This window comes from Schistocerca nitens, chromosome 1, assembly GCF_023898315.1.
Source record: "Schistocerca nitens isolate TAMUIC-IGC-003100 chromosome 1, iqSchNite1.1, whole genome shotgun sequence".
Taxonomy (NCBI): Eukaryota; Metazoa; Arthropoda; class Insecta; order Orthoptera; family Acrididae; genus Schistocerca; species Schistocerca nitens.
In genome coordinates this window covers 611,506,328-611,531,711 of record NC_064614.1, presented here as the reverse complement: position 1 = coordinate 611,531,711, position 25,384 = coordinate 611,506,328, and the positions used below count along the sequence as shown (strand labels likewise).

Sequence of the window (25,384 nt, the reverse complement as noted above, 5' to 3'; positions counted from 1 at the left end):
GCCATGAGTTAAAACAATGACAGTGTCTGTTCAATACACACCATAGTATTCTGCAATAACTGTGTGGTTAGGTTTTACTGCTCAAAGATTTTCAACACTAAACTGTTGTAGCAGCATGCTGATGTTTCCCTGCAAACAATTAATGAGGCTTATCGAAAGTTAAACAATAGTGCACTGGCCATGGTAACTGTGTATGTTAGGGGGTTGTGAATAGTGAAAGTAAAGAACTGTGAAACACAATTATGCAATTGTTGGCTACATCATTTAAAGTAGTCAGTGTTGAACTTCCATCCCCCCCCCCCCCCCCCAATTTTTCAGCCAGTATAGCAATGCAGTACGTCGACACTACTGTGGAAAATTAATGAGGAAATAAAGCAGGTGAACATCACAACTGGTGACCACATGATGCCTAAATGATAGGACTCTGGGGTCCACATCTCAAAATACTCATTTCTTTATACACTTTGACATCCTATATTTCATGGTGATAACATTTGAGCTTTCACAATGATGATGATGAAAGGAAAGAAAGTGACCATCTGGTTATCACCACAGATGGCAAATATCTACAGTGAGCATAATACAAACTGTGATAGGTACTGTATCTCAGTACTAGAGCTGATGTGCAGGAAGTAGTGGTGATGGACAGGAAACATTTTAACTTTTCATCTTACTAGCACCCTGATTATAATTATGACTTACACAATCATTAAATAAGTATTAAGACTCATGCATTAAATTTATTTATTTATTTATTTATTTATTTATTCTTTGCCCATGGACTCCAGCTGAAATTCCAGCTGAGAGTATTGGGTGTGTCATACAATAGCCTATTAACATCAAACTTGATGTCATTATATATAAATGAAACAAATAATTAAACAGAAATAGTCCATAATCATACAAAGTTTTACATGTATCACATTATATGTACACACAAATCCAAACAACATACAGAAATGATAATTTTAAAGGTACATTTCAGTAATGATGTATTTCAACACCATCTTAGTATTCACTCAAACTGTATATACATTTCTCTGTGAGATATAGTTTCAAATGATTTTTAAAACATTTTAGATCTGTTTCTTTTTTAATGATTTTGGGGAGTTTATTAGAAAACCTTTTGCCTGCTTCTTCTGGGGCAGTCATAGACAGTTTTAGATTTCTGTTTATCATGTAGTAATTTTCATTTTCTCTTGTACCGTGTTTGTGTACATCTTTATTTAGGAGGTGTTTATCATTTGACCTTACTGCCATTATGCTTTGGTATATGTACAGTGAATATACTGTCATAATATTATAGTGTACAAAAGCTTGCCTTGGTGGTATTTTTGCAATGCATCTCACTGCCCTTTTCTGAATTGTGAATATTCTTCTTAGGTAGCCAGCTTGTGCATTTCCCCATATATGAACTGAATAAGACAAATGTGGGAAGACAAGTCCATAATACATTGATCTGAGGACTTTATCATCCACAGTCTTAGCTGTTTTATGCATGATGAAGATCTGTTTGTTTATCTTTTTACACAGTGCATCTATGTGCTCCCCCCATGCCAAATGTTTGTCTATTACAGTTCCTAGAAAATTTGTGCTGGTTACTTCTTTAATAGTCTTTCCATTTATATTAACATTTATATTATAATTTTCATTATGCTTGGTCTGAAATACTACATTCATTGTTTTAGACTGATTGATAAACAGGTTGTTTTGTGTTAAATATTTATTTGCATTTTCAATAGTCAGGAGTGCTTCCTTCTCAAGCTCCTCCTTTGTGTCAGCTGTGCAAATGATTGTTGTGTCATCAGCATACATTATAAGTTTCTGATTTATATAGCTAGGGAAGTCATTTACGTAGAGTATAAATAGTACTGGCCCAAGCACAGACCCTTGCGGCACACCGTGTTTAACTGTTTGTAATTCTGATCCGTAGTTTGTTATATTTCCCCCACTAGTATATCTGATTTCCGTGCATTGTTTCCTATTTGTAATGTATGATTTAAGTATGTCATAGCATTTTCCTCTAATTCCATACTGATATAATTTCATCATTAATTTTGAGTGGTTCACACAATCAAATGCCTTAGATAGGTCCATAAAAATCCCACAAGTCTTTTGTTGCCTGTCAAGTAAATTAAGAATGTGCTCAATTATATCTGTTGATGCTGTTTTTCTTGACTTCCCTTCTCTGAAACCATGTTGTGATGAATGCAATATACTGTACTTAGTTATAAAACTTACAATTCTATTCTTTATTATCATTTCATAGATTTTAGCAAATGTTGAGATCAATGATATTGGCCTGTAATTTCCTAATTCATCCCTGTTCCCTTTCTTAAATATTGACTTCACTTTACTTACTTTCAGTGAATCTGGAAATATACCTTCTTCTATCGCAGCATTCAGCATGTGTGTCAATGGTTTTAATATACATTCCCTGCATTCCTTTATGAGATGTGATGTGACACCATCCAAGCCAGATGAATGTTTAATTTTAAGTTGTTTTATTAGGTTTGACACTTCCCTGCATCTGTTGTAGGTATGAAAACCATAGTATGATTTGTATGTGGGGAGTTTAACAATTTACTTACTGCATTTGTTTTATTTTGACTTATTAATCTGCTACAGTAATATAATATCTGTTAAAAGTATTGGCTACTTCGAGAGGGTTTGCGTTGCTTTTCCCGCTCATCAGTGGGCAGATGTCCTCTGCCCGATTTGTTACTTTTCCTCTCTCTTCATTAATGAACGACCATAAACCTTTTGAGTAGTTCTTTCCCTTATCTATAGACCTTCTGATGAATGATGCTTTAGTTTCTCTGATAAAACTACAATACTCTTTCTTTTTTATTTTATACAGTGTGTTGTAGGCCTCAGTATTTTTTTGTTTGGAGAGGTCATAATACACTCTCAGATTATTTCTGGCATGGATTACTTCATTCACCCAGCTTTTCTTTTTTTGTTGCTGTTTGACAAGCCTTTTACTAACAGGACATGTAACATCATAATAATAATTGAATAAAGAATAAAAGTGGTTCCATTTGGTGTTTGCATCTTTAGCTGCATATATTGTTTCCCAGTTTTCTGCCTCTAACATCTTTTTTAGCAGATTTATGTTATGTGGGTAGTTCTGTCTTCTCATCTCCCATATCTTCTGCACTGAATCACTAGTCTTTATATTTATGTCTATCATGATTGCAAAATGGTCTGCTAATGTGGAGTTTATTACCTGTGTGTTACAATAGCATGTAGGAATATTTGTTATTACATGATCAATAATAGTTTCACTATGCTTTGTTACTCTGGTTGGTTTATCTATTTTTATTTTTAGATTGTATATGCACAATAAGTCCAGTAGGGTCTTAGTATTGTCTGTATTTTTACTCGTGTCTATGTTCAGATCTCCTATAATGATCAAATAAGCATATGTTTTTGAGAGGTGTTGGATTATATCTTCCAGCTGTTAAAAGAAGGTTTTAATTATACCATTCGGTGATTGGTACAAACCTAATACACAACATAAATTCGCAGCAATTTTAGTTTCCAGTGCTGTAGCTTCAAAGCTCAATTCTATTTAACTCCAAGTGTAAAATACATTGGTTCTAAATAAATAACAAAGTGAAGTGAAATCGTCATAATGATAGGCTGATAAGAAGTGGAGTTCAAACTGCCTTTCCACTTAATGTTATTGAGTTCCCATAGGTACTGCATTACTTCCCCTTGTTTACCTGGTGCTCTAGGTGACTTTTTCTTCTCAACCTTTAATAAGTTTCATTTAACCAAAGCTGTTTGTCTCTTCCACCAGAAGCTAATGTTTTGTGTTGTCACTTTTGTGCCCCTGTTTCAAGTGTCATCTTACATACTGGTATATGAACAACTCAATACTTTTTAATTCTGTAAGGAAATCACTGAGAAAACAAAGGAATTAATAAAAATTGTACAACAATTTGCTTGTCTGGAAGGGAATGTCATAGGAATTAATGGAGAGTATATATAATTAAAACACAGTCAAAAGTTTTGGAACATGAACACCATTTTAATATTGTCTGTAAACCACTCAAATGGAGCAAGAGTATAATTTTGCTGTGAATATATTAGAGCAGACAGACATTTGTTACAGACTTCACTTGCCAGCTTTATATATCTGTAAGTGCTGTTGCCATGAAACAGTTGCCTGAAACACAGAATATAACAAATCTTCATCTTAAAAAATTCTTTGTACATAATTAATTTATTATAAACATTTAACACAATGATTGTTTCATGAGTCAGCACTTACATTCGTAACAAAAGCAGATGTCTCATCAGACACTTCAAAGTTTTGGAAAGCTTTCAGTTCCATATGCGCGTAATGAACTTGAACATCTTAGTTAAATATGCATCCAAATACATTCTTTCTGTAGCCAACATACATTTATTATTAAACCCCAACACAAACTTTTATCAAGCAGATTTGCCAGGCAGGAACCAATATTCTTCCATCTACATTAATCCTGAGTACATTATTGCAGCGACTGCCATGTTTGCATTGATTAATAGCAATCCAGTGACTCTGCTTCTAAATTTCTATCCAACCCTGAGGGGAAGAATTTGAAAACTTTGAGAATTATTTATTTGTTATAATGTATATTATTGCTATTGTTCACACTTATCTTATTCACATTTTTTAAAAGATGGAAAATCTTAGGTATCTTAATCCAGCATTAAATGAAAAAGGCCTCAGTTGAGTTTTCATAACCTATTGAAACATAATGTGATTGAAGCCCTAAAAGTGTGATTAGAATCTTGTTGTGCTAATGTCTCAACATGGTTTAACACTTTGGATGAGTGTAATCACCAAGATACTATCACACTACATAACAGAAGGTACCTAATACATGTAAGAAATTAAACTACTGAACTGAATTGGTTCAGAGTGGGCAGAACTTACCAAACCCAGGAGAGAATGCCAAGCATAATCTTTGTGGTTATCCATTTCTGATAATGTGCAATTAAGCAAAAGACAAAAGTTAATTGTTACCTATACTTATCAAATTATTAATATATTTTGCCATATCTAGTTTTGTGTCTGTTGTGTTTAAAACCAAATCGGGTGCTTAAACTATATGGATAGCAAAATATTTTGAAAAGTAGCATGAAGTTGTTGCATGCAATGCTATACAACTGTCAGAGTACTTACATACTGAAAAATCAAACGTTAGTTTCCCTTAAGCCAAATACAACTTGGTTGCGTTGTCATCTCTGGACTGAAGTGTAATTTGAATTTATATAACCCAGTGTTCTTACTGTACATATGTTGATCACACATTCATTAGATTCATGGATCTTTTGCCATAACTCTTGCAAAAATAATAAAAAGAAAAAATCATGCTCTCGTGAAAGGAGTTGTAATTGATGTATGATGTAGATGTAAGAGGTGCATAATATTCTTATTTTCTGCGATGTGTGCAGATATGTTATAGAATGGTAGGTAGTTTCACTTATTGGATTTAATTTTTAAGTCCCTGAAACTATATTTTAAGTAGAATATTTGCAGTCATAAAAGAGCAAGGTATTTGGAAATGTAACAGGATTGACCTTAATTTTAGCAGTGAAAACATGACAGTCTTTTATCATCTTACACTATTATATTTAGTATTGCACAGAAATTTAATTTTATTATTTTTATGTATGTGAGATATCTTTGTGTGTGCTGTTATTCATTTCACTACCGGCCTTTGTTGCAAAATTAAAATTTAATCCTGTGGTTCAAATAATGCTTTTAAGAAAATCTTCACAATGGAAACACTTGTTGCCCTCCAGTTCCTTTTAAGTGCTTCACTATATTGATAATTGCATTCTGAATATTGTAATATTTTTTAACTCCTTTGATGATATCACTTCTTAATTTCAGGCAAAGAGAGTGAAGTTCACAAAAATAATAAAAATGGTAATTTTTGGCTCAAGTTGCATCTAAGCATTAATTTCTGCCAAACAGTAATACACAGTAAAATAGTTGAAGTCTTCTTGTTATATACAGGAGAAATGATTTAGTTTTTTTTTATTATTATTTTGCTGGAGAGATCACTTGTATCCCACATCATAGCATTCCCTCAGAACTAAAAACTGACAATTTACTGTGTAATTATCTGTGATCCTTAACATCTGCTTTGTTGTCTTATTCTTCTCCAGTTCTTGTTTCTCCCTGCCACTTTATCCTCTTTTGCCTTTCATTCATTTAACCATCATAGTCATCTATTTCATAGCTCCTTGCGCTGCTGTTACTTCTAATACCACCTCTGACACCTTAATATTTTTATTCTCTTTTCCATCTCATTATTTTTTTACACCATTGTAATATCCTCTGTAGTTATATTTTTCTTGGACCAGCTGCCCTTTCATAGAGACACCATATATAATTTAATGATTATTCTAGTGTGGCCACTACACCCAGGGACTGGAGAATACCAGTGTTGCCACTAACATGAAGATTCTGTTCTAATGATTCTGTTGTAATTATGTTAGATATGTATAAAAAAAAAACTGAATGATAAAAACATGGGATGTGCATTATCTATCCAGCCTACATTTGATTTAAGCATACATTTCTCACCCAGCTCATCTTTGAAACATAGAAACAAGGCACTTAATACAAACAACTGTTGAAGCAAGCTATCCACCATGCAGCTGCATTTCCTCTGCCTTTCCAACCAATCCCCAGTTTTGCTGCTAGAGAATCTGTTATACATTACTTGTGATAATGCATGCAGCTATGTAAAACAATTACTAGATTTACTTCCTGACAATTATTTGTCTTTGTTGTTAATGACATCTTGATTCTTTCCACATCCCTGAAACTTCCTTCAGTACGATCTGCTTAACACAGTGAATGAATCAGTCAATCAGTCAGTGAACTATGCTTTTACTTTGTAGCTTTTTTTGCATTATTGTGCTGTATTATTGCCTTTGTCAATTTGTAGCCAGTTTTGTCACATTTTTTCTTATTCTGCCAAGCAAAAAAAGACTTTCTCATAAATATATATTCTATGTCTTATGCTGGTGACTGCAATCTTCTCTTGCTGTTTTCATTTTTCTTGAAATTTTATCATTTACTCTTGATTATTTTGTTTAATGTAAATTTGTTGTCACTCTTACATACAAACATAACAATTATTAATGTCAAGTGCAGCTATTCTCCACAACAAATACAAGAAAATTTGTGAAAAATTAAGAATATAATTGTTTTGGAGAAACAACTTCACTGGAGAGGTTAAGATAAGCATACAGGATCAACAAAAATAAGTCAAAGATCCTTACTTCTGAATATTTTAGGAAGAATGTATTATAACTGTATAAAGCTGTGACATGTAGCATGTACACAATGATGAACTATTCCCAGTAATTTTTGGGTGGTGCATATTCTCTTTGTCTGTAATGCTGTAATCCACTACAATTAAATTTTCTTTGGTTCAAATATTTTAATGTTCTCATCAACAAGTCTGACACTTTGAATTACAAATAAGTGTTCTGTGTCTAACAATTTGTGTACAGTTGTGCACCGAGTTTTAGTCCTCCTATTCAAACTAATTATAAACATACTTAACAACAAGGAATCCCTACAAATATAAGGACTTTATTGGTGTAAATTGAAAGATGTCTGATCCGCCATTAGGTAAAATAATGACAGTAGTTACAAAACAACATTACCAAAGACAGGAAAGTTTATTACATGTGGAAAATAAGGACTGATGTTCAACACCTTTCACCAAAGTAAGGAAGCTGAAATATGATGTAACTATAACAAATTCATTGTTGCTAAGTATACATTAAATTTAAGAAAAAAAATGGTTTCTCTTCGATTACAAATAGTGATATTGAGTCTTATATCACTAACATTAACACATAGGTTAGTTTGATGCTCTGGGAGTATTAGGCACCTGCATCAACAAGACTTATGCTTGTCAAGCATTGCACTAAATTCTAAAATATTGTCCATTTTGAAATTTCTAAAAAGTGAAATATTTATCACAAGTATAAGATGTTAATATACACCTTGCACAGTTCCCACGGCTTTGTTATTTGTGGTTTGTTGTAATTAAGCAACAAATTTAACTGAATTTATTTGACACAGTACAAACCTTACTTGCATTATAAATTGAATGAATAAAAAATAAAATAAAACAATGGTCCCGGGAAGTAGAAAAAAGAACCTGTAATTAAATCATCATGTAATTAACAAAATAAAGACATATTTTTGCCATAAATAGCAGGGCTATTACTGAAAAAGAGTGTAAGATGGAAGACGTGTTGTAAGAAGAAGAATAGGGTAGGTTTCATCTTCTCATTCAATGGGTTTCCTCTTGTCAAGTTGTTGGGAATATTGGAAGATACTTTTCAGGGAATTATCAAAAACATAGAGTACTTATGAGAAAGTTCTACAGTTGCAAAAATGAGATTCGTTTCTCTCTGAGCTTGCAAGAAAAATTTAAGTTGTCCAGAAAATTTAGATTATAAGGTTTCAAACAACATCCAGCACCTGCAAGGTTATTGCAACTCGAAACAAAAAGAGGAAAACAAATGTATTTTTACTTTCATAACAGTAATACATTAAATCATAATTTTGGAGAAAGCTGATATACAAATGATAACTGTGCTCCTGGCAGTAATAAAACAAATCATTGATCAACTATGCCACAAAAGGATTTATAAAATGATATCAGTTGTTTCTCCAGCAGATCTTTGAGTCGTATTTTCAACCAGAAAAGAAACTAACAACAATTAAAATGCACCAGAAAAATAAAACTGACGTAATCTGTTACAAAACTCAAAATCTGGAAAATCAGCACAGAAATAAGGAATTAATGATGCAAAGCCTAGTATAATGAAAAAATAGACTTCAGATTTGTTTACAAGTAATTGAAAGAAAGTCTAACAAAAGTAAAGTAAACACACACTCCGCATTTCGATTACATGTTAGTGAAGCAAAAAATGACGGAGTGGCAGAATATTGCTAACATAGCACAAGAGTAAAGTGCACATCTGGAGGATTGCATTGGAAAAGATATGCATACTAACAAGATGATATTTCTGCAATGAAATCAAAACCATTCTCCGGGATATAAACCAACCTTTTTTTTTTTTTTTTTTTTTTAGATGTGCATGTTGTATGTATCCTTATGTTGTCCAAACTGGAATTGTTTGATGATATTCACAGAATATAAAGTATATTCTTTGAAATTGTGAACTGGTAGATCACAAAGTGATAATAAAATATTCATATAAATTATGACATGTACCAAAATGTTTCTAGGCAACTGCAGAAAAACAGAACTTCTCAAGGTAGAGATGTGATTAGGGACAGAGAACTTGAAAATAACATGTAACATAATAAGTAAAGAACAGGGGTACAAACTAGAAATGAAATATAAACACTATGATTTCAGAACAGAGAATATGAAGTTAAGTTCTTGTTAGTCACTGGGCTGTAGGAGACTGATGATTATTGTGATTAAAAACAAACACTATTATTCACATTGTGAGAATTGTTATAACGTTTATTTATTTTTTATGCTAATATTGTGTTAATTTTGTGACTTTAAGAACAGTTTTTGATAGAAATTTAAGTATGTAGGAACATATATGTCACTGCTGACAAATATTGCAGACTCTCTTGTATCTGATGTTGAATGACAGTCTCATTTTGAATGACCTTCTGATAACCCTTTTTAAGGTATTGTGGAATTTGAATAATTCATGTAGAACACTTCTCACTGTTATTCAAGGAAGTCATAATGTTACTATATTCTATAAATACAGTTGGATCAAACAATCTGTTCAGTTACCCTAATTAATTAGGGGGCATTTTACATTTATCATTCACAAGCAATTACAGCTCTCTTGCAGTACAAATTATAAGCCTTACTTTGTGAAACATTCTAGAAATTCAGTTATATTTTAATACTTTTTTCCATTAAAATCTTGTTTTTTGTCTTCCTGTAGTTCTGTCTTTATAAAACAAATATATGGCATATGGTGCAAGGTAAGATGAGGACAGTCAATGGTTGGTAAAATTTTATTGCCACCTTGAGAATAGTGGGTAAAATTGCTTATGAATTTTCAAAAATAAACACTATGATTTCAGAACAGAGAATATGAATTACTGGCTGTCAGCACAAAACAGAATTAAGTTTAACTGATTATTTGTAGAGTAACTTTGTAAGTGCACTGCCTCACACTGCAGTCTCAGAATTACAGAATAGGCAACTTCCAGAAGAACCCTGTCATATGGCCAAGTAAGTACTACGGTTTTTTTTTTTTTTAAAAAAAAAGACAGATTCATGTAGTTCTGTAGTCCATTTATCATACAGAAATGATAACTTCATTGATGATAATGACTATGCTGATTTAAGATAAATCAACAAGAAGCTAGAGAAAAATTTGAATTACTTATTGCACATATTCATTCATTTATGTTGCACTACAAGGGGAATTATCACATTGACTCATGAGCAGTGGCATAGTAATTTGAAAGGGAGATTTTTCTCCGAAGCTTTAATGAATTATTTTCTTTTATGGTCTCTTCATAGCAATAGTCTTATCTAACACAAGTTAAATGTTAACAAAACCTTGAAATAGTAATGGCAATGAATAAATACAATGTAATAATCATGGTTACACTGTACATTAAAAATAAATATTTTTTGTATGATGAGGTAAAAGAAGCAAACAGTACGATAGATAACTTTATGGGGGTTTTCACATTTATGTAATTCTTTGATATGGAAAGGTCTTTGGCAAGGTAAATAGAACTCTGCTGTGCAAAGTAATGGAGAGGAGAGGAATATCACAATTACTGATAGCAAATGTAAGGGCACTGTACACTGGAACAATTACAGTAGGTCCCACTTGAAAAGAAACTGAGGATGCTCATCAAAGAGCACTTCATCAGATAAATACATTGGGTCGTAAATTTGATTATAAGATGTTTATTTCAAAACTATGGATTGGGTTTTATTAGAAAGGCCTTATCAAAGACTAAAATAATGTTTGCCAGCTGCTCATTTGAATAGGGAAATATTTTAAGGTATTTGGATGTGGCATAATATACCATTGAAAAAAAAAAAAAAAAAAAAAGATGTAGAAAATAGTATATACGAATTTAGATCAATATGTGACACTGTACAAAGAATGCTGCAGAAAAAAAAGAGACTAAAATTCTGTAAAACAATGCCAGTACCAGTCTTAAGATGTTTATATAAAGTTTAGATTACTGAGTAAAAGAAAAAAACCAGATGCTGAAATGCTGTTTCTAAGAGCCATAAAAGGTGTTGTAAGGACAGACTACATTATAAATTAAGACATCTGTAAAGAATTAACTGCAGTCAAATTGACTAAAAAAATGTGCTTCCATCTGCAGTTATTTGAATGAAACCAGTGGTGCAATACAACCCAGAAGCAAAAGGTTGACAAAAACCTGACAGAGACTAGAACAGGCAATCTTGATTAACTCATGATTGGTGAAAGATGATGAGTTTTTACCTTTCTTCTCAACCTACGATGCAGTACCCATATACAAAAAATTGTGTATGAGCCATAATGAAAAGTTTCTTAATGAAAAATGATAGTAGTATCCTCTTGTGTTTTCTTCTTGATTATTAAAATTTATGTAGACTATGTGTTGGAAGTATGCTTATTCAGTTTATGTAACTGCTGTTTTGAAATTAATTATTGCATCATTATTGTCAACAGATTGCTTTAAAATTTGAATTTCTGTTGGTTGATACTCAGTGCAGGCATTTTTCTTTTTCACTGATTAAAATATTAGTTCTTTTCTTTGTGTTTTTTATTAATATGGATGTATGTTGGATGTAAAATAAAAATTATTTGAGAGAGTGAATATATATATCAACTCTTAAACACTTGGTACCATTCAAGAAAAAGTATACCTTCACCTGAAAACTGTGTATGTCCTCCTCTGTGGTCACTGTGTGGAATATATAAAACAAAGACACTAACAGAGTAGTGGTACGAAAGAAAGTGGTTGTGTTGTTCACACACAGATTTAAACTGTTCCTTGTAAATCATGTGATAAATAATGTAAAACACTTCCTTTTCCCCCATAGTTATTAGAAATCAAAGAGTTTAAATTAAATACAAGAAAGTACTTCATTAATTATTTGTGTTATGTTCTTTCATATTAATTATTGCTGTAACATGTATTAGAGATAGTTACTCAGGTACTCCAAATGATATCATGTGACCATCACTAAAATGGGAATTTGATTCTCATTTACACAATGATGCAGTCTTGTAGTGCCCACAGAGCAGCAAATTACATTCAAACAGTGGAAGAAATCTTGGCCAGTTTGTAACTTACTCTTTATCAACAACAACATTAAAATCTTTTTGAAGTACATATGTTTTGCAGATTTTACAATAGGCATTATTTAAAAAGTTTTTTGTTTGTGATTTCTTGGCTGCTGCCAGAGAAACGCTTTCAGTCTGTTCTTTTCAGCTACAATTTACAAAAAAGTTCTTGAATGAAGTAGTAAAAAGTACACCAAAACTGTATTGATTTCATAAATTGAAATACATAAATAAAATCCCAAAAACTCTTTCATAATCTAAAGCTTCTGATTAAACTTTGTTTTGGCCCTTGTCCTTTGGTTTTGAGACTCGTGTGATAAATTCATATATAATTTCATTGAGACACAAAAGTAAACAATACATTTTTTTTTTTGCTTTTGTAAGTAAGAAGTATAGACAACAATATAACAAGGATTGTATGTACATATATTTATAAATTTATAAAGGTATTGTTTTCAGATAGACACATTTCTCAATGTTAACATTTACAAACAATATATTTCACTATTTTTGTATTTCAATATACAAACTGATTTATCTTAATGGTATTTTCTGTACATTTATTTATAATAATTAATCTATTTTGTACAAAACTGACTAGGGTGTTTTTGAACTCAGAAATGCTGGATCAACTGAAGCTACTTTAGCTGTTAAAAATGCATGCATACAAAAGAGCAGGCTCTGAAGATTTGATGTTTCTAATTCCTGCAACAAAAACCAAAAACATAGCTTTAACTTCTTTAAACAAAATATATAAAGCATATGGTATGTATTCTGAAATTATATTTAATAACGAGCAAGACAAATAGCGAGAATAAAAAAACTTAATGTACATAAAATTAAGTACTGTAGTACAACATACAATGCTACAAAACCTTCCTCCAAAGTTCCCCATAACACATAACATACTTAATATAGATAATTATACTGCTGTCTCTACTACCATGCATGTATGTTCATTAATGATTTAGTAATTTGTTCACATTTATATAAAATAAGCTGTGCACTGAGCAGAGCCTTCACACCACCCTCTCTCTCACTTTTTTATTTATTTTAATAATTAGAAGGATCATACACAGAGTATCTTTTTACATTCTCCTACTTTTGTAAATGATCAGGGGATACAAAATGATATCACTAGGTGTGTGACAATGAATTATAAGAATTATTTAGAAAGATGTCGATCTTCTAAGTAACACAGATGTTTTCTCATGTCTCCTTCATGTTAAAGTTTTTGAACTAAGACTCAATAAATGACGCAATTTTTACAGATACGGTGTGTAAATTAGTCATAAAATCCATTGTTAATATATCTAGTGTAATTCCAGTTCATTATTTCAACAAATCTACTGTTCTACTTGGCAATATGTAAAATAAAGGAAAGAGAACCACTTGCCTATACTAGATCAGTCCATGGATCACAGAAACGCATAACAGAAAACAGCCTTCACATTAACTTTTAAGCAATAGCTCTTTTGCTACTGCAAGTATTAACATTCACACTCAGAACCACACAGACTTGGTGTGTGTTTTGAAGGCAGGTACTATAGAAGAGAAGGAAGTATAGAAACATTAAGGGATAAAGAATGGACAGGAGTTGCAGGTAAGTAAAGAGAGACAATATGAATATGTGAATCTTTGCTTGTGCTAGAGAAAGAGCTGTTGTTCAAAAGCTAGTGAGAATGCTGTTTTCTGTTATGTGTTTATGTGCTCCACACATCGATCTATTATATATGCATGGTTTCTTTACCCTTATTTTACTTATTGCTCCATCCAGGAATTTCCATTGTTATTTTACATGAAAAATATGATTGTTATTAAAATGTAAAAGGAGACCACTCAACAAAAAGCAGAAGCATTGAGGTTCTGATAGGCACACACAGAAAAGGGAAACCTGCTTGCTTTCAGAGTAATCCTATCTTGGGCTATAGTACAAATACATGCCAAAAATCACACACACACACACACACACACACACACACACAAACAGAAACACACAAACAGAAACACCTGTGCCTGTACATGGCACTGGCTGGATGCACAAAGCCAGGGCTGCATTTTGGCAGGTGGACTATGTTAGGGTGGTGATTGTGTTCAGTGGATGGGTAAAAGGATAGAGAGGCAAAAAAGGTAGTTGAGGGCAGATGGCTAGTGTCATTGATGGAGGCGGCTGTTTTCCTGTCCAGGAATGCAGGAGGGAGGAGTGGCAGTTGCATAGGCAAGGCATGTGATGCATGGGTATCTGAGCCAATTGGGAGCAGCTCACACTGAAGGTGACATGTGGATGTGTGTTGGGAGGGGGCGATAGAATGGAAGAAGGGTATGCTGTTGGGTGAAGGGTGTAGGGACAGCAGTTTACTGGATATTGAGGCCTGAACAGTTATGGGAACAAAGGATGTATTGCAAAGCCTAGTCTCAATCCACAGTAACCCACTGTTCTCATACATAACCAGCTCTGACATCTGTGCATCACATGCCTATCCCATGCACCTGCCACCCCTTCCTCCTGCTTTCCTAACCAGCAAACTAGCTGCCCCCCTCTGAGCTGCTGGGCACCCACCCCACCTCCTCTTCCTGCCTCCCACCTTTCCTTTCCCCTGCCCACCTGACATAACTCCACCTCGACCTAGCGTTCCTGCAATGTAGCATTGGGGGTGTGCATCCAGCTGGCATTGTGTGTGTGTGTGTGTGTGTGTGTGTGTGTGTGTGTGTGTGTGTGTGTGTGTGTGTGCGTGTGCGTGTGCATGCGCGTGCATGTTTTTGTGTTCTCTAGTTCAAGAAAGGATTACTTTGAAAGTTAGCAAGTTTCAGTAATTAAAACTTCCGGGCTAAGAGGCCGTGGTCCAATAGTAGAAATACTTCTCCCTGACGTTTTGTTGCCAGCTGTGGGCAACATGATCTGATGATGTTGCCCGCAGCTGGCAACGAAACGTCAGGGAGAAGTATTTCTGCTATTGGACCACGGCCTCTTAGCCCGGAAGTTTTAATTACTGAAGACGCCGGCCGTGAAAGCCTACACGCTATGATTAGCAAGTTTCCTTTTTTGTGTGTTTGCCTGTCGACAGCTCAATGCTTCTGCTTTTCCTGTGTGTGGTCTCCTCTACTCCCAGAGTATTTACTTTCTACTGGAACTTTCCTACACAGTTATGTCACTGTAATAAATTCTGAGTGTGAGCTAAGGGTTTTAAAAATGCAAAATTTACTAGTAAATGAACTTGATGCCTTAAAACAGCAACTTCATGTAGTGGCCACCAACATTCTTACAGATATTGTACCTATGAAGTATGTTCTGGTACATACTCTACATTCCACCTGGTGTCTTTTCCATTTCTTGTGCAGTGAGAAGCAACTCTGAGACATTTCTCTTTCCTTAGCAGGCATGGACATGTTTCACATCTCAATTAAAACTGTCATAGAATGAAAATGGTATGCTTCCAGACATGGATTCCTATTCAAAATATTATGTACTTGCTCCCTCTGCAAGGCCTAAAAGTTTGTAACATGAATTTTTGAACATGCTCATAAATTGTTGTTTATAGATCAATGAAGATAAACAAAGAGTGTTTTATGTCTTGAGAGCAATGAACATGGTTACTTGTGGCTCTGTAAACTTTCCTGGCATAGTAAGTAATGATATTCATATTAGGTCTCCAGCTGAAACATAACATCATCTTGAGAAAATATATCTGGGCGATCCCCGTCACCACCCTCTTCAGGTGAGTAAGTTGTTGCACTAACCTGCTGGAACTGAAATCAAACTGCAGTGGCAGCTCCTTTATACACTGCCTGTATGTCCACTGTGCATGCACAAATGTAACTGCCCTCTAGTGCAAAGTAAGGCAGTGCATTGGTGCTCTACCATACTTTGCACTAGAGGGCAGTAATGTTCATGCGTCCATGGTGGACCTACAGTTGATGTATAAAGGAGCCGATATTGTGGTTTGATCTCAATTCTGGTGAGTCGGTGTGATGACTTACTCACCTGAAAATGGCAGCCAGGTGGGCTGCCGAAATATTATGTCAAGATGACATTAAGTTCCGGCTGGTGGCCCAGTATGAATATGAACATGGTTATTCAATTTTAGGTATTATAGCTCTTTAACTGCACCCAGTATCTGTACAGTCTAACAGTTTATTTTGTTTATTATTAAAATTAAGTTGATCAGATACTTTGTGGTCACTATCCAACAATTTTTCTCTGAAAATCTATGGGATCTTCCAATTACCAAACTGATAAATTACCACTGAAGGCATAACAATGAAAAAAAAGATAAGTGGCATGAGTTTGCAGAAGAGGCAACATAAAGTATACACACATGAATGTGATTTCTTTTTTGATTTCTGCATAGCTTGCTGACAAGCAAAATGCTTTGGAGATAAATCAGTCCAAATAAAATATTTAGTAAGGAATTGTTCCTAAGATGATTACTAGAATCTGAGGACATAGAATTAACATTCTTTAGGTTACAATAGATAGACTTTGCTTTGTCAGTATAATGGGATACAGTAGCAACTCTGAAAAGAGAGATAGACTGACTGAAATGAAGTGAGGTAAAATAAAAAGAGGAAATTTACTCCTAGAATGTGACTTAGAGTAACGAGTACACATGAAATAGCACCTTAGGGAATGCATCGAGTATCAAACAGAATAAGGTATTATAAGCAACTGTAGTGTCACATGTGCACTTCTTGCACAGAAATGTAGACAAGAAAATTGAGAAGGATGGATAACATAAGGTGACACAAGGTGGACAACACATAGCTAGAAATTTCCAGAAAAAATAAAAAAAAAGATGTATAACATGCCTCTGAGCTCTGATCAAATATTAAAATGGAAAGAACCCCACTTTTAACATTAAGTTATTTCACATGTTTAATATATGTACTTCTAGACCGAAGAGTTCTGGAAATAAGCAAATTTTATTTTAATGTGTATGCGTATCATGAAGCAAATGCTTAAAGATATCTTTCTTGTACACTAGGAAAATGTAAATCATGATAACAGCCATCAATGATTTAGTTTATAGCTACAGGTTTTCCTGTGTCAAGTTCACTAGTGAGTTGGTGTAATACTTATGGAATTGAATTCACGCTTGATAAAGCAGCTTTTAAATAACCAATGCACCCATCAAGATTTAGATCTTCTCTTGTTTCCCAAAACTACTTCAGGCACGTGCTAGGATGGTTCTTTCGAAAAGGCTACAGCTTATTTCCTGTTCCGCCCTTGACAAATCTGCTAACAACTGCTCCATCAACAGAATGTTAAACCTCAAGCTTCCTTCCTTTTTCTTTCTTTCTCTGTTCTCCCTTCATCTTTTAACTCTTAACATAATGGAGATTACAGCATAATGTTTTCCAAAATGTTGCAGTGCTAGCAGTTACATGAATCTCACATGTCAGGATTGATCTGTGGAAGTTAATCATAAATCAGTGATGACAGATCAGATGAAAATTCAAATAAATGTACAGTGGACAGTGTCAAACTGAGGAACTATAATGTGAGAAAGGCTTTTCTACAAATTAAAACCAGTAAACCAAGTAGCACAAACAGAAGTGTTGAAAACAATTCAGCAGACAATGAACATAACTGCTATAGATTGGAACAAAGGAAGAGAAAGAATTCATTGTACGGAAAATAAGAAAAAAACTGAGGTAGATATAACTGTGTACAATTTGTGTTAAAAACAGATGTACATGCACCAGAAAGAAAAACTGCTTCTTAAGAGGAACATGTGTACATAGCTGACAAATATATGAATGGAGAAAGTACACAACAAATCTTGTACTTTCAGAATGTAATGTAAATTCTTTCTACAATTGGAAAGCTAAGTATAAAATAGGAAGAGATCAAGTGCCAATGTGTAGATAAAAATGGGAACTAAAAACCACATAAAATCCTAAATCAAGCAAGATAATCACATCCACAGAGAAACTGAGAGTTACAGTTGGTGTAACAACCAGGATTGCATTCCTGTGTGTTATTAAAGATCGGGAGCTGATTTAGAGCTATAAATGATAACTGGAACCTGAAAAAAAAGCAATAAGCCTTCCATACACAAAAATGAGAAAAGGAAGTGAAATATAAAAAGGTACAAAGAAAAGATGCCAACAAGATACAAAAATTATACACTGAAGAGAGCTAATATGAGGAGCATAAAATGAATGAAGGCACATTATGGACTAAGTGAACAGTGAGAATTTGTGGATATTTATTTGCACATTTTTATCATTATTTAATACTGACTTTTAGTATGAATGAATCAGCACTAATAAATTTATTACAGCAGATATCCAGATGGTTGATTTGTTATTGAAGGTAGTTGCAGGGTACTTGGGTAATTTCTTTTATTATTTCTGCTATTTTATTCTACCATAACAACAGTCACTCCAAAATTGTAAATTGGATGTTTGTCCAGCAACACATATTTCACTCTCATTTTCTTAATTCATTTGAATTTTTTCTATATGTCCTAACGATGACTGTCTTGCCACAATCAACATTTTTTGGGAAATACTGCCTTCTTATGTTTTCTCATCTTTTGTTTATGTATTTAATATGTTTTCTTGTCCTTTCTTTAATATATTTCATGTTCCATTGTTTTATGTATTTTCATTTATGCTTCCTTGCATCATTTTTTGTTTAATCTGAATTTTGAGATTTTTTAATATGATGTAGAACTCATCATTCACTTGTACATTTTTGCCTCCAGTTAAATATTAATATTCTATCCTTTGAATATTTACTATTATACACATTATTACTTCCGTCTCTTTAATGGAAACTTTCATATTCCCTAGCTCAGGATTTGTTTTCCTTCCTTTTCATGTTTTCTTTCCAGATGCCTGTGAAAAGTAATACACACCACCTCATATCTGCATGCAATGACTTTCCACCCACTGCACTAACACAGTGCTCTTCTTAGGACTCTGGTACATGAAGCATATGCTATCTCTGACGCAAACAGTTTAACACAGGAGTATGCTGGGTGCCTCTCGTTTAAGATTTGATGAATTTTGAGAAGATTTGGTGTTAAGAGTGTGTTCCGCCCATCTGCCAAGAGTAGAGCACAACTCAGCACTATCAGTGATGATTTGGGACTTAAGAAACCTGGAATATACAATAATCTGTGTTATTGTGGGAAGGCTTCCATTGTCTGATTGATTCACTCAGCTCAGAATGTGCATGGAGCATTGCCATAACATAAGGCTACAAGAGCCAGAAAAAATTGTGGCAGCACAACATTTTTTAAACAAAGGACACTTGATGAAATTTAATGAGGCCCTGCTAGTTGCCAGCATGCATATCTTCAACGACAATATTTGTAAGGAGGCAATTGAAATGAAGTTGGCAGAAAACTTTGTTTAATAGAAGCAAGAGTTTTCCTCTTAGCAGGGTGTGCAACCCTGTATTATTCCACGTTAAAACACATTGTCCATTTGTGCAGCCTAGGATCCAGCAGCAAACTTAAGGAGACTACCAAGAATAATTACCTTGGGAATGCCTATGCAATCACTACTAAAGTGCACCGTTTAAGAGAAATGTAGAGATGTTTGATGAAGAACTTGAGGAAGGAAGGCATTGAGAGTCATTGTATAAAGATGACAGACACTGTCTCATATGACATACTACCCTGATTATCACCCAGAATGAATTATAAAACTCTCCTGTAGTTCATATAAAGGATAAATTTCCTTTCCATTCTACTTACCACCCTTCTCAAGCTCATATTCCACAGTCATATCCTATCTAAACAAAATCACTGTATTCACATGGTCACCTAGCTCCTGATGCCCCACTCTGTGGATTATAGCCATATGGAAAGCCCTGCTACATGATCTGACAATTATGTACACCAACCACCCACCTCCTCTTCCAGCCCTGATCCTGTAGGAGCTCACTGTACCATAACAGCCCATATACTATGTGAAATATAATATTTATAGTGGAGATGAGAAGTTGCCTTTCTTAGATGTGTTGGTTGAATAGAAGGGAAAAGAGTTACAACAGGTATGAAAGTGCAAGGCGATCAGATACCAGTATGAAAGTTCACAATATAGCTAAAATTAAGAAAAGCCTGTTGAAATGGGTACCATATTCACACACAAAAATTTAGTTTAAGAATAAATATTACAGAAGAAGATTATAGTATTAGAAGGCTTAAAAGAATTTTCATATCAGTGACATAAGATTAGATGACTGAGACAGTGGAGATGTCAGAAGCAGGTTAGTGGAGGCATAAAAGGTGTTTTTCCCATTTTTTTCATAGCTGTTCTGATAGCAAATAACAGGATCATTACAAAAGTTATGGCAACTATTTTGTTTATCTCAAAAATACTAATGAATTAAAAAATTATAATATATGCAAATGGAACAATAGTTCATATGTAAACATTACTTGTAAGGAGATAGATGGTCACACATGCTGCCATAATGTTACAACATAAGAGAAAAGGTGAAACAATTTTTTGTTTTGTTTTAAATGAGTTTCACTGTCAATTGCAACAAAGAGGCCAAATACTCTTGGCCCCCCATGAGCAAATCATCAGATCTCATGCATCATTGCTGTGGCAATGTCTTCAAATGTTCAAAAGTGGATCCTATACAAAGGCTCTTTCAGTTTTGCTTCAGGTTATAATCACATGGTGATTCTAGAAAACATGGTGGATGCCCTTCTACTTTCCATCCGCATTGTGTAAGCAGATTCCATACTCATGCTGGTGTATGGGCTCTCACATTGTCCTCAAGAATTAATGCAGTATGTAGACTTTTAGAACATTTCTCCCGAACAGCCTGTCACAGGTGTCAGTGCAGGAAAGTGTAACAATAGTACAATGCATTAACAGTTTGTCCATGTGGGATGAAATGGCACAAAATCAGTCCTCTAATGTCATAAGTTACGATGACCATTAACTTGACAAGAGAGGTATTGTGATGAAATCTCTGCCTACATTGTAGTCCTGGATGATGCCATTCCACAGACTGGTGTTTCAGTTCTGGCTGATAGGCCCTGGCCTAAATTCATCTATGGCAATGATTCACGCAAGCATATTGTCTCCCTTCTCCTTGTAACATGCTAGATGCACATAACCAATTTCTTAATTCGTCCACTCTTCCACTTCATTCAGTGCATGAGGCATCCACTTTGCAGCAACTTTACACATGTATAGCTCATCATGTAAAATTTGGTAATTTCTGTCTTCTCAATACTAGTGTGGGACTGTAATTCCTTCAGCATCTATCTTCTGTCATTCTCCAAGCACTGGGTAATCTGGGTATAAGCACAGTATGTACACACACTGACAGGCTGGCTGGATCAGTGCATGTTGGACATTGCAGCTCTGCCGTACCTGAATGCATCTACCCACTGAGCTACCATTCAGTACAGTTGAGCAGCATTTCCTACCACTTCTACAAGCTCCTTGTGGCATTGTCATGCATTCCTTCTACATTGAACTGTAGTCTTTATGTAAGAGCACTGTTCAAGTGGGTAACACCTATCCTGAATGGCTGCTCAGTTCATACTGCGTTCTATCTTCACGTTTCATTCTACTGGAAAGGACTGTCATCTAGCATCAAATCATGTTACTATTGGTTCTTGGATGAAACGTGTATACTTTGCAATGTACTATTGTATACAATTGCAATTGATGGTAAAACATGTTTGAAGCAACAAAATTTGTTTCATCCTTCTTCTCGTACTGTATCTTTATGGTGGAGTGTGAGTTCATCCATCTCCTTATGTGTGATGGTTACAGACGTTTGCAGAATTCATAATTTTTTAGTTTGTTACCATTTCTGAGACAAAAAATGGTTGCTGTGACTTCTGTAATGGCCCTCAAATTAACTTTGAATTATATGTACAAGAATGCGGACTGCAGGAAAACAGGAGAAGAAGAATCTGGCAGCATTTAAATCTTGTGCTACAGATGAATCTTAATAATCAAATGGGCTTATGAAGTATTAAATAAAATTATACTAGAGTGAGTAGAGGAGGAAATAAGTCTATGAGGAACTATCACAATAAGGGACTGTTTAATGGGACATATACTAAAGGATCTAAGTAATGGAAGGTGGAATGGAGGGAAATGGGGTAGTGACAGAAAAAGATTGTTATATCTATGAGAAATTACAGAGGTACCACGAGTGTTAGTTGTTTCGGTACAGTGTAGCTCAAAAACAAATCTGAAGCAGGACATTAATCTCAGTCCATCACATGGATCCAATACTTGTCCAGTACAGTTCTGCTTAACATTAAATTAGAGACTATTGAAGCTACATAAACAGTTAAAGCTTAAAAGCGTTGGTTAGCAAATTAAATTGTCCTAGATATAGAACCTATTGACAATTAATGAGCCTTGGGCTTCTGCAATTGAAAATTGAAGCAGAAAAGCTAGTGAAGTAATAGAAGACCCTCCCCCTCTCTCTCTTACATAGAATGATATTCTGCTTTATCAGAGTTTTTGCAGTTTCAGTTTATAGTCTGCCTAAAAACAATGTTTGGATGTAACTTCTTTTAGATTTATTTTAAGAGTTCACACAACATAACTAATGGTCTTTTAATGACATCAACTTTTTGCAGCGTATTACAGAAATAACTAGTAGACTAAATCATGCCTTGTATGTATGACAGGTTGTCAGCTATTCTGCATATTTATTTACTTTTTGGGATGCTACTGATCTGGGAAACTTTTGGTTTCATTTTTCATCTTAATTACAGCAAAATAAATGAAACTAAAGAATAAGAAAAGAAAATGAACAGGCTTCTACAACAGGCAAAACAAATTACATAGCAAGGAATATTAAAGGGGGTGTCTCAAACCTCGGGGGTCAAAACTATACGGATGATGTAGGATCAAATCTGAGCTAAAAAATTAATGATTCAAAATGAATATTTGATTCCCTATTGACATAAACAACTTGAAGTCATAGCAGCAAGTGATACCTGCCAATCTCAATGCATGCACAACAGCAGTGCGTAACATTGTGCCTCACTCTCTCCAATATCCCTGTTGTCTGATGGGCAAGAGGTTCCTCTTCAGATTCTTCAACAATGACTTAATGTAAGCCCATAGAAAAAAATGGCTGTGGGTGCATAAGAGAGGACTGTATATTTTTGTCAAGGTAGCATATGCCACCAATATCGATTCAGAAATATAAGCCTTTCACCGACCTGTGCCTCTGAAACATTAGTTTTCAAGACTTCATACTGCATGAAAGATTTGTTTCTGGCCATTGGTTCATTATTTCAGAATATCAGTTCAAGACCCTCTGGCATCTGTATAGTTCTGGACTATCCTTTATACACAAGCATTTTAAAGTTAAATCAGCTACTTCTTTGATCAAGAACACAGTGATGGATATGTTCCATTTAATTTCTGACAGACTTTGAGCCCAAGAAAGAAAGAAATCTTCATGTCTAATCCTAGATTACATTTTTTACATGCAACCTCATTTCTCAAAGAGTTATATGAGTTTTCAGATTCCCCACAGCAACGTGGTTTGCATGTATTACTATTGAGCCATTTGTTGCATTTTTCTGGCAGTGAATCCTAATGAGCAATTAACAGACAATATAAGACATATGCACAAAAAGGTGTATAGCATAGGATTGATTTATTGTTTACATAGTGGATAGTATATTTGTACAGATAAATTTATATGTTTTTATGACCATTAAGGATGCTAGAAATAATCAATTATAAATAGAGTAATTCAATTAACAAACAATGTAACATCTGTGTTTCAATGGGCACCAGTTGAAAGGGAGGGAAAATGCAATGGAAAGAATACCTCATACATTTATGTGTTTGGTCAAAACTATTGGCTGCTAGTAAGAAAATGAAAACAGTCCTTTAGGCAATAAATAAGTATGGTATGTTGTTGGAATTAGCACTCATACATACATAATTTGATGGTTTTAACTTTTCTGTATGACCTAAGTTGTAATAATTATTGCAAAAAAATTTGTGGGCAGAAGTCACCAGTTTTCTGGTGAGTGGTGGGTGGGAGTTTATACATGGTCCAGTCATATTAGTGTGACCACTAGAGATATTCAGTGCCAGTGTGTAAAAAACACTCACAGATGGCAGGTCACAGCACCAGCAGTGGAAGATATATACAGTACTCAGGAGAACACAGAAAATATTGGAGTTGTTGTTGTAATGCAAAACTGATCGATTTATCTGACATCCAATATGATTTTGATTTTTGGGTCAAGGGTGGAAGCATTTCTAAAATAGCTAAGTTTTCCGACTGTTCACATGCTGCCATGGTTAAAGTTGTTATGCATAGCAAAGCGGCCCTATCCAAAACTGGTGCCAAGGAAACTGTGGTGCACAACAAGCCATAGGTGTTAGGGGTGAACAACAGTCATGGATACACACGTATGGGCAAATAGACATGTATCTGTTGATCAACTGATCATGCAGATGAACCAAAGGGTTATCAGCAGTTTCTCCTCAATGATCGCTTGGCGAACTTTGCTGCATAAGGACCTTCATAGGAGGCACCTGGTTCATACACCCTTGCTGACTAATGTTCATCGACAATGGAGGCTGAAATTTGCATGCCAATGCTTCAGTTGGACGCCCACGGAATGACAACAGGTGGCCTTTTCAAATGAATCACATTTTGTGCTCCGTTGGAGAGATGGCCTTTGGTGTATACAGCATGAAATATCTGAAAGTAAACAATACTGCAACCAGGAGGGAGCATTATGGTCTGTGGGATGTTTTCATGGTGTTCCCTGCATTATCTCATCATTTTGGAAGGCACATTGGATCAACACAAGTATGCATCTATCCATGAGGCCATGTCCACCCCTTGTTCATTTTTCCTTGGCATGATGGCATCTACCAGCAGGGCAATGCAACATGTCACACAGCTCGCAGAGTACATGCATGGTTTGAAGAGTATAAGGATGAATTTACAGTACTCCCTTGGTCAGATTTAAACCCAATCAAGTCTCTGTGAGCATATCTCATACTGCAAAAGGTGGTTATTTAAGTCAGGCTTTATTCAGGTGGTCACAGTAATGTG

The 25,384-nt window shown here is 34.6% G+C and overlaps 1 protein-coding gene across 3 annotated transcripts in view; it reads right to left on the bottom strand.

Moving 5' to 3' along the window:
* Nucleotides 1–4,041: 4,041 nt before the first annotated feature.
* LOC126256943 (gamma-1-syntrophin) overlaps nucleotides 4,042–25,384 on the bottom strand; it is an 804,587-nt gene continuing 783,244 nt past the window's right edge. Inside the window, exons 10-11 of one of the 3 annotated variants that reach the window (XR_007546465.1) lie at nucleotides 4,280–4,576; nucleotides 4,042–4,174 (exon numbers count right to left, since the gene is read on the bottom strand). Coding sequence is in view for 2 of the 3 variants with exons in the window: in XM_049955522.1 (XP_049811479.1) it covers nucleotides 12,943–13,050 (108 nt within the window). In the remaining variant the exon portion in view is untranslated. Of the gene's footprint in view, nucleotides 4,577–12,880; nucleotides 13,051–25,384 lie in introns of those variants that run through there. The other 2 variants (XM_049955524.1, XM_049955522.1) reach the window with 2 other exon arrangements.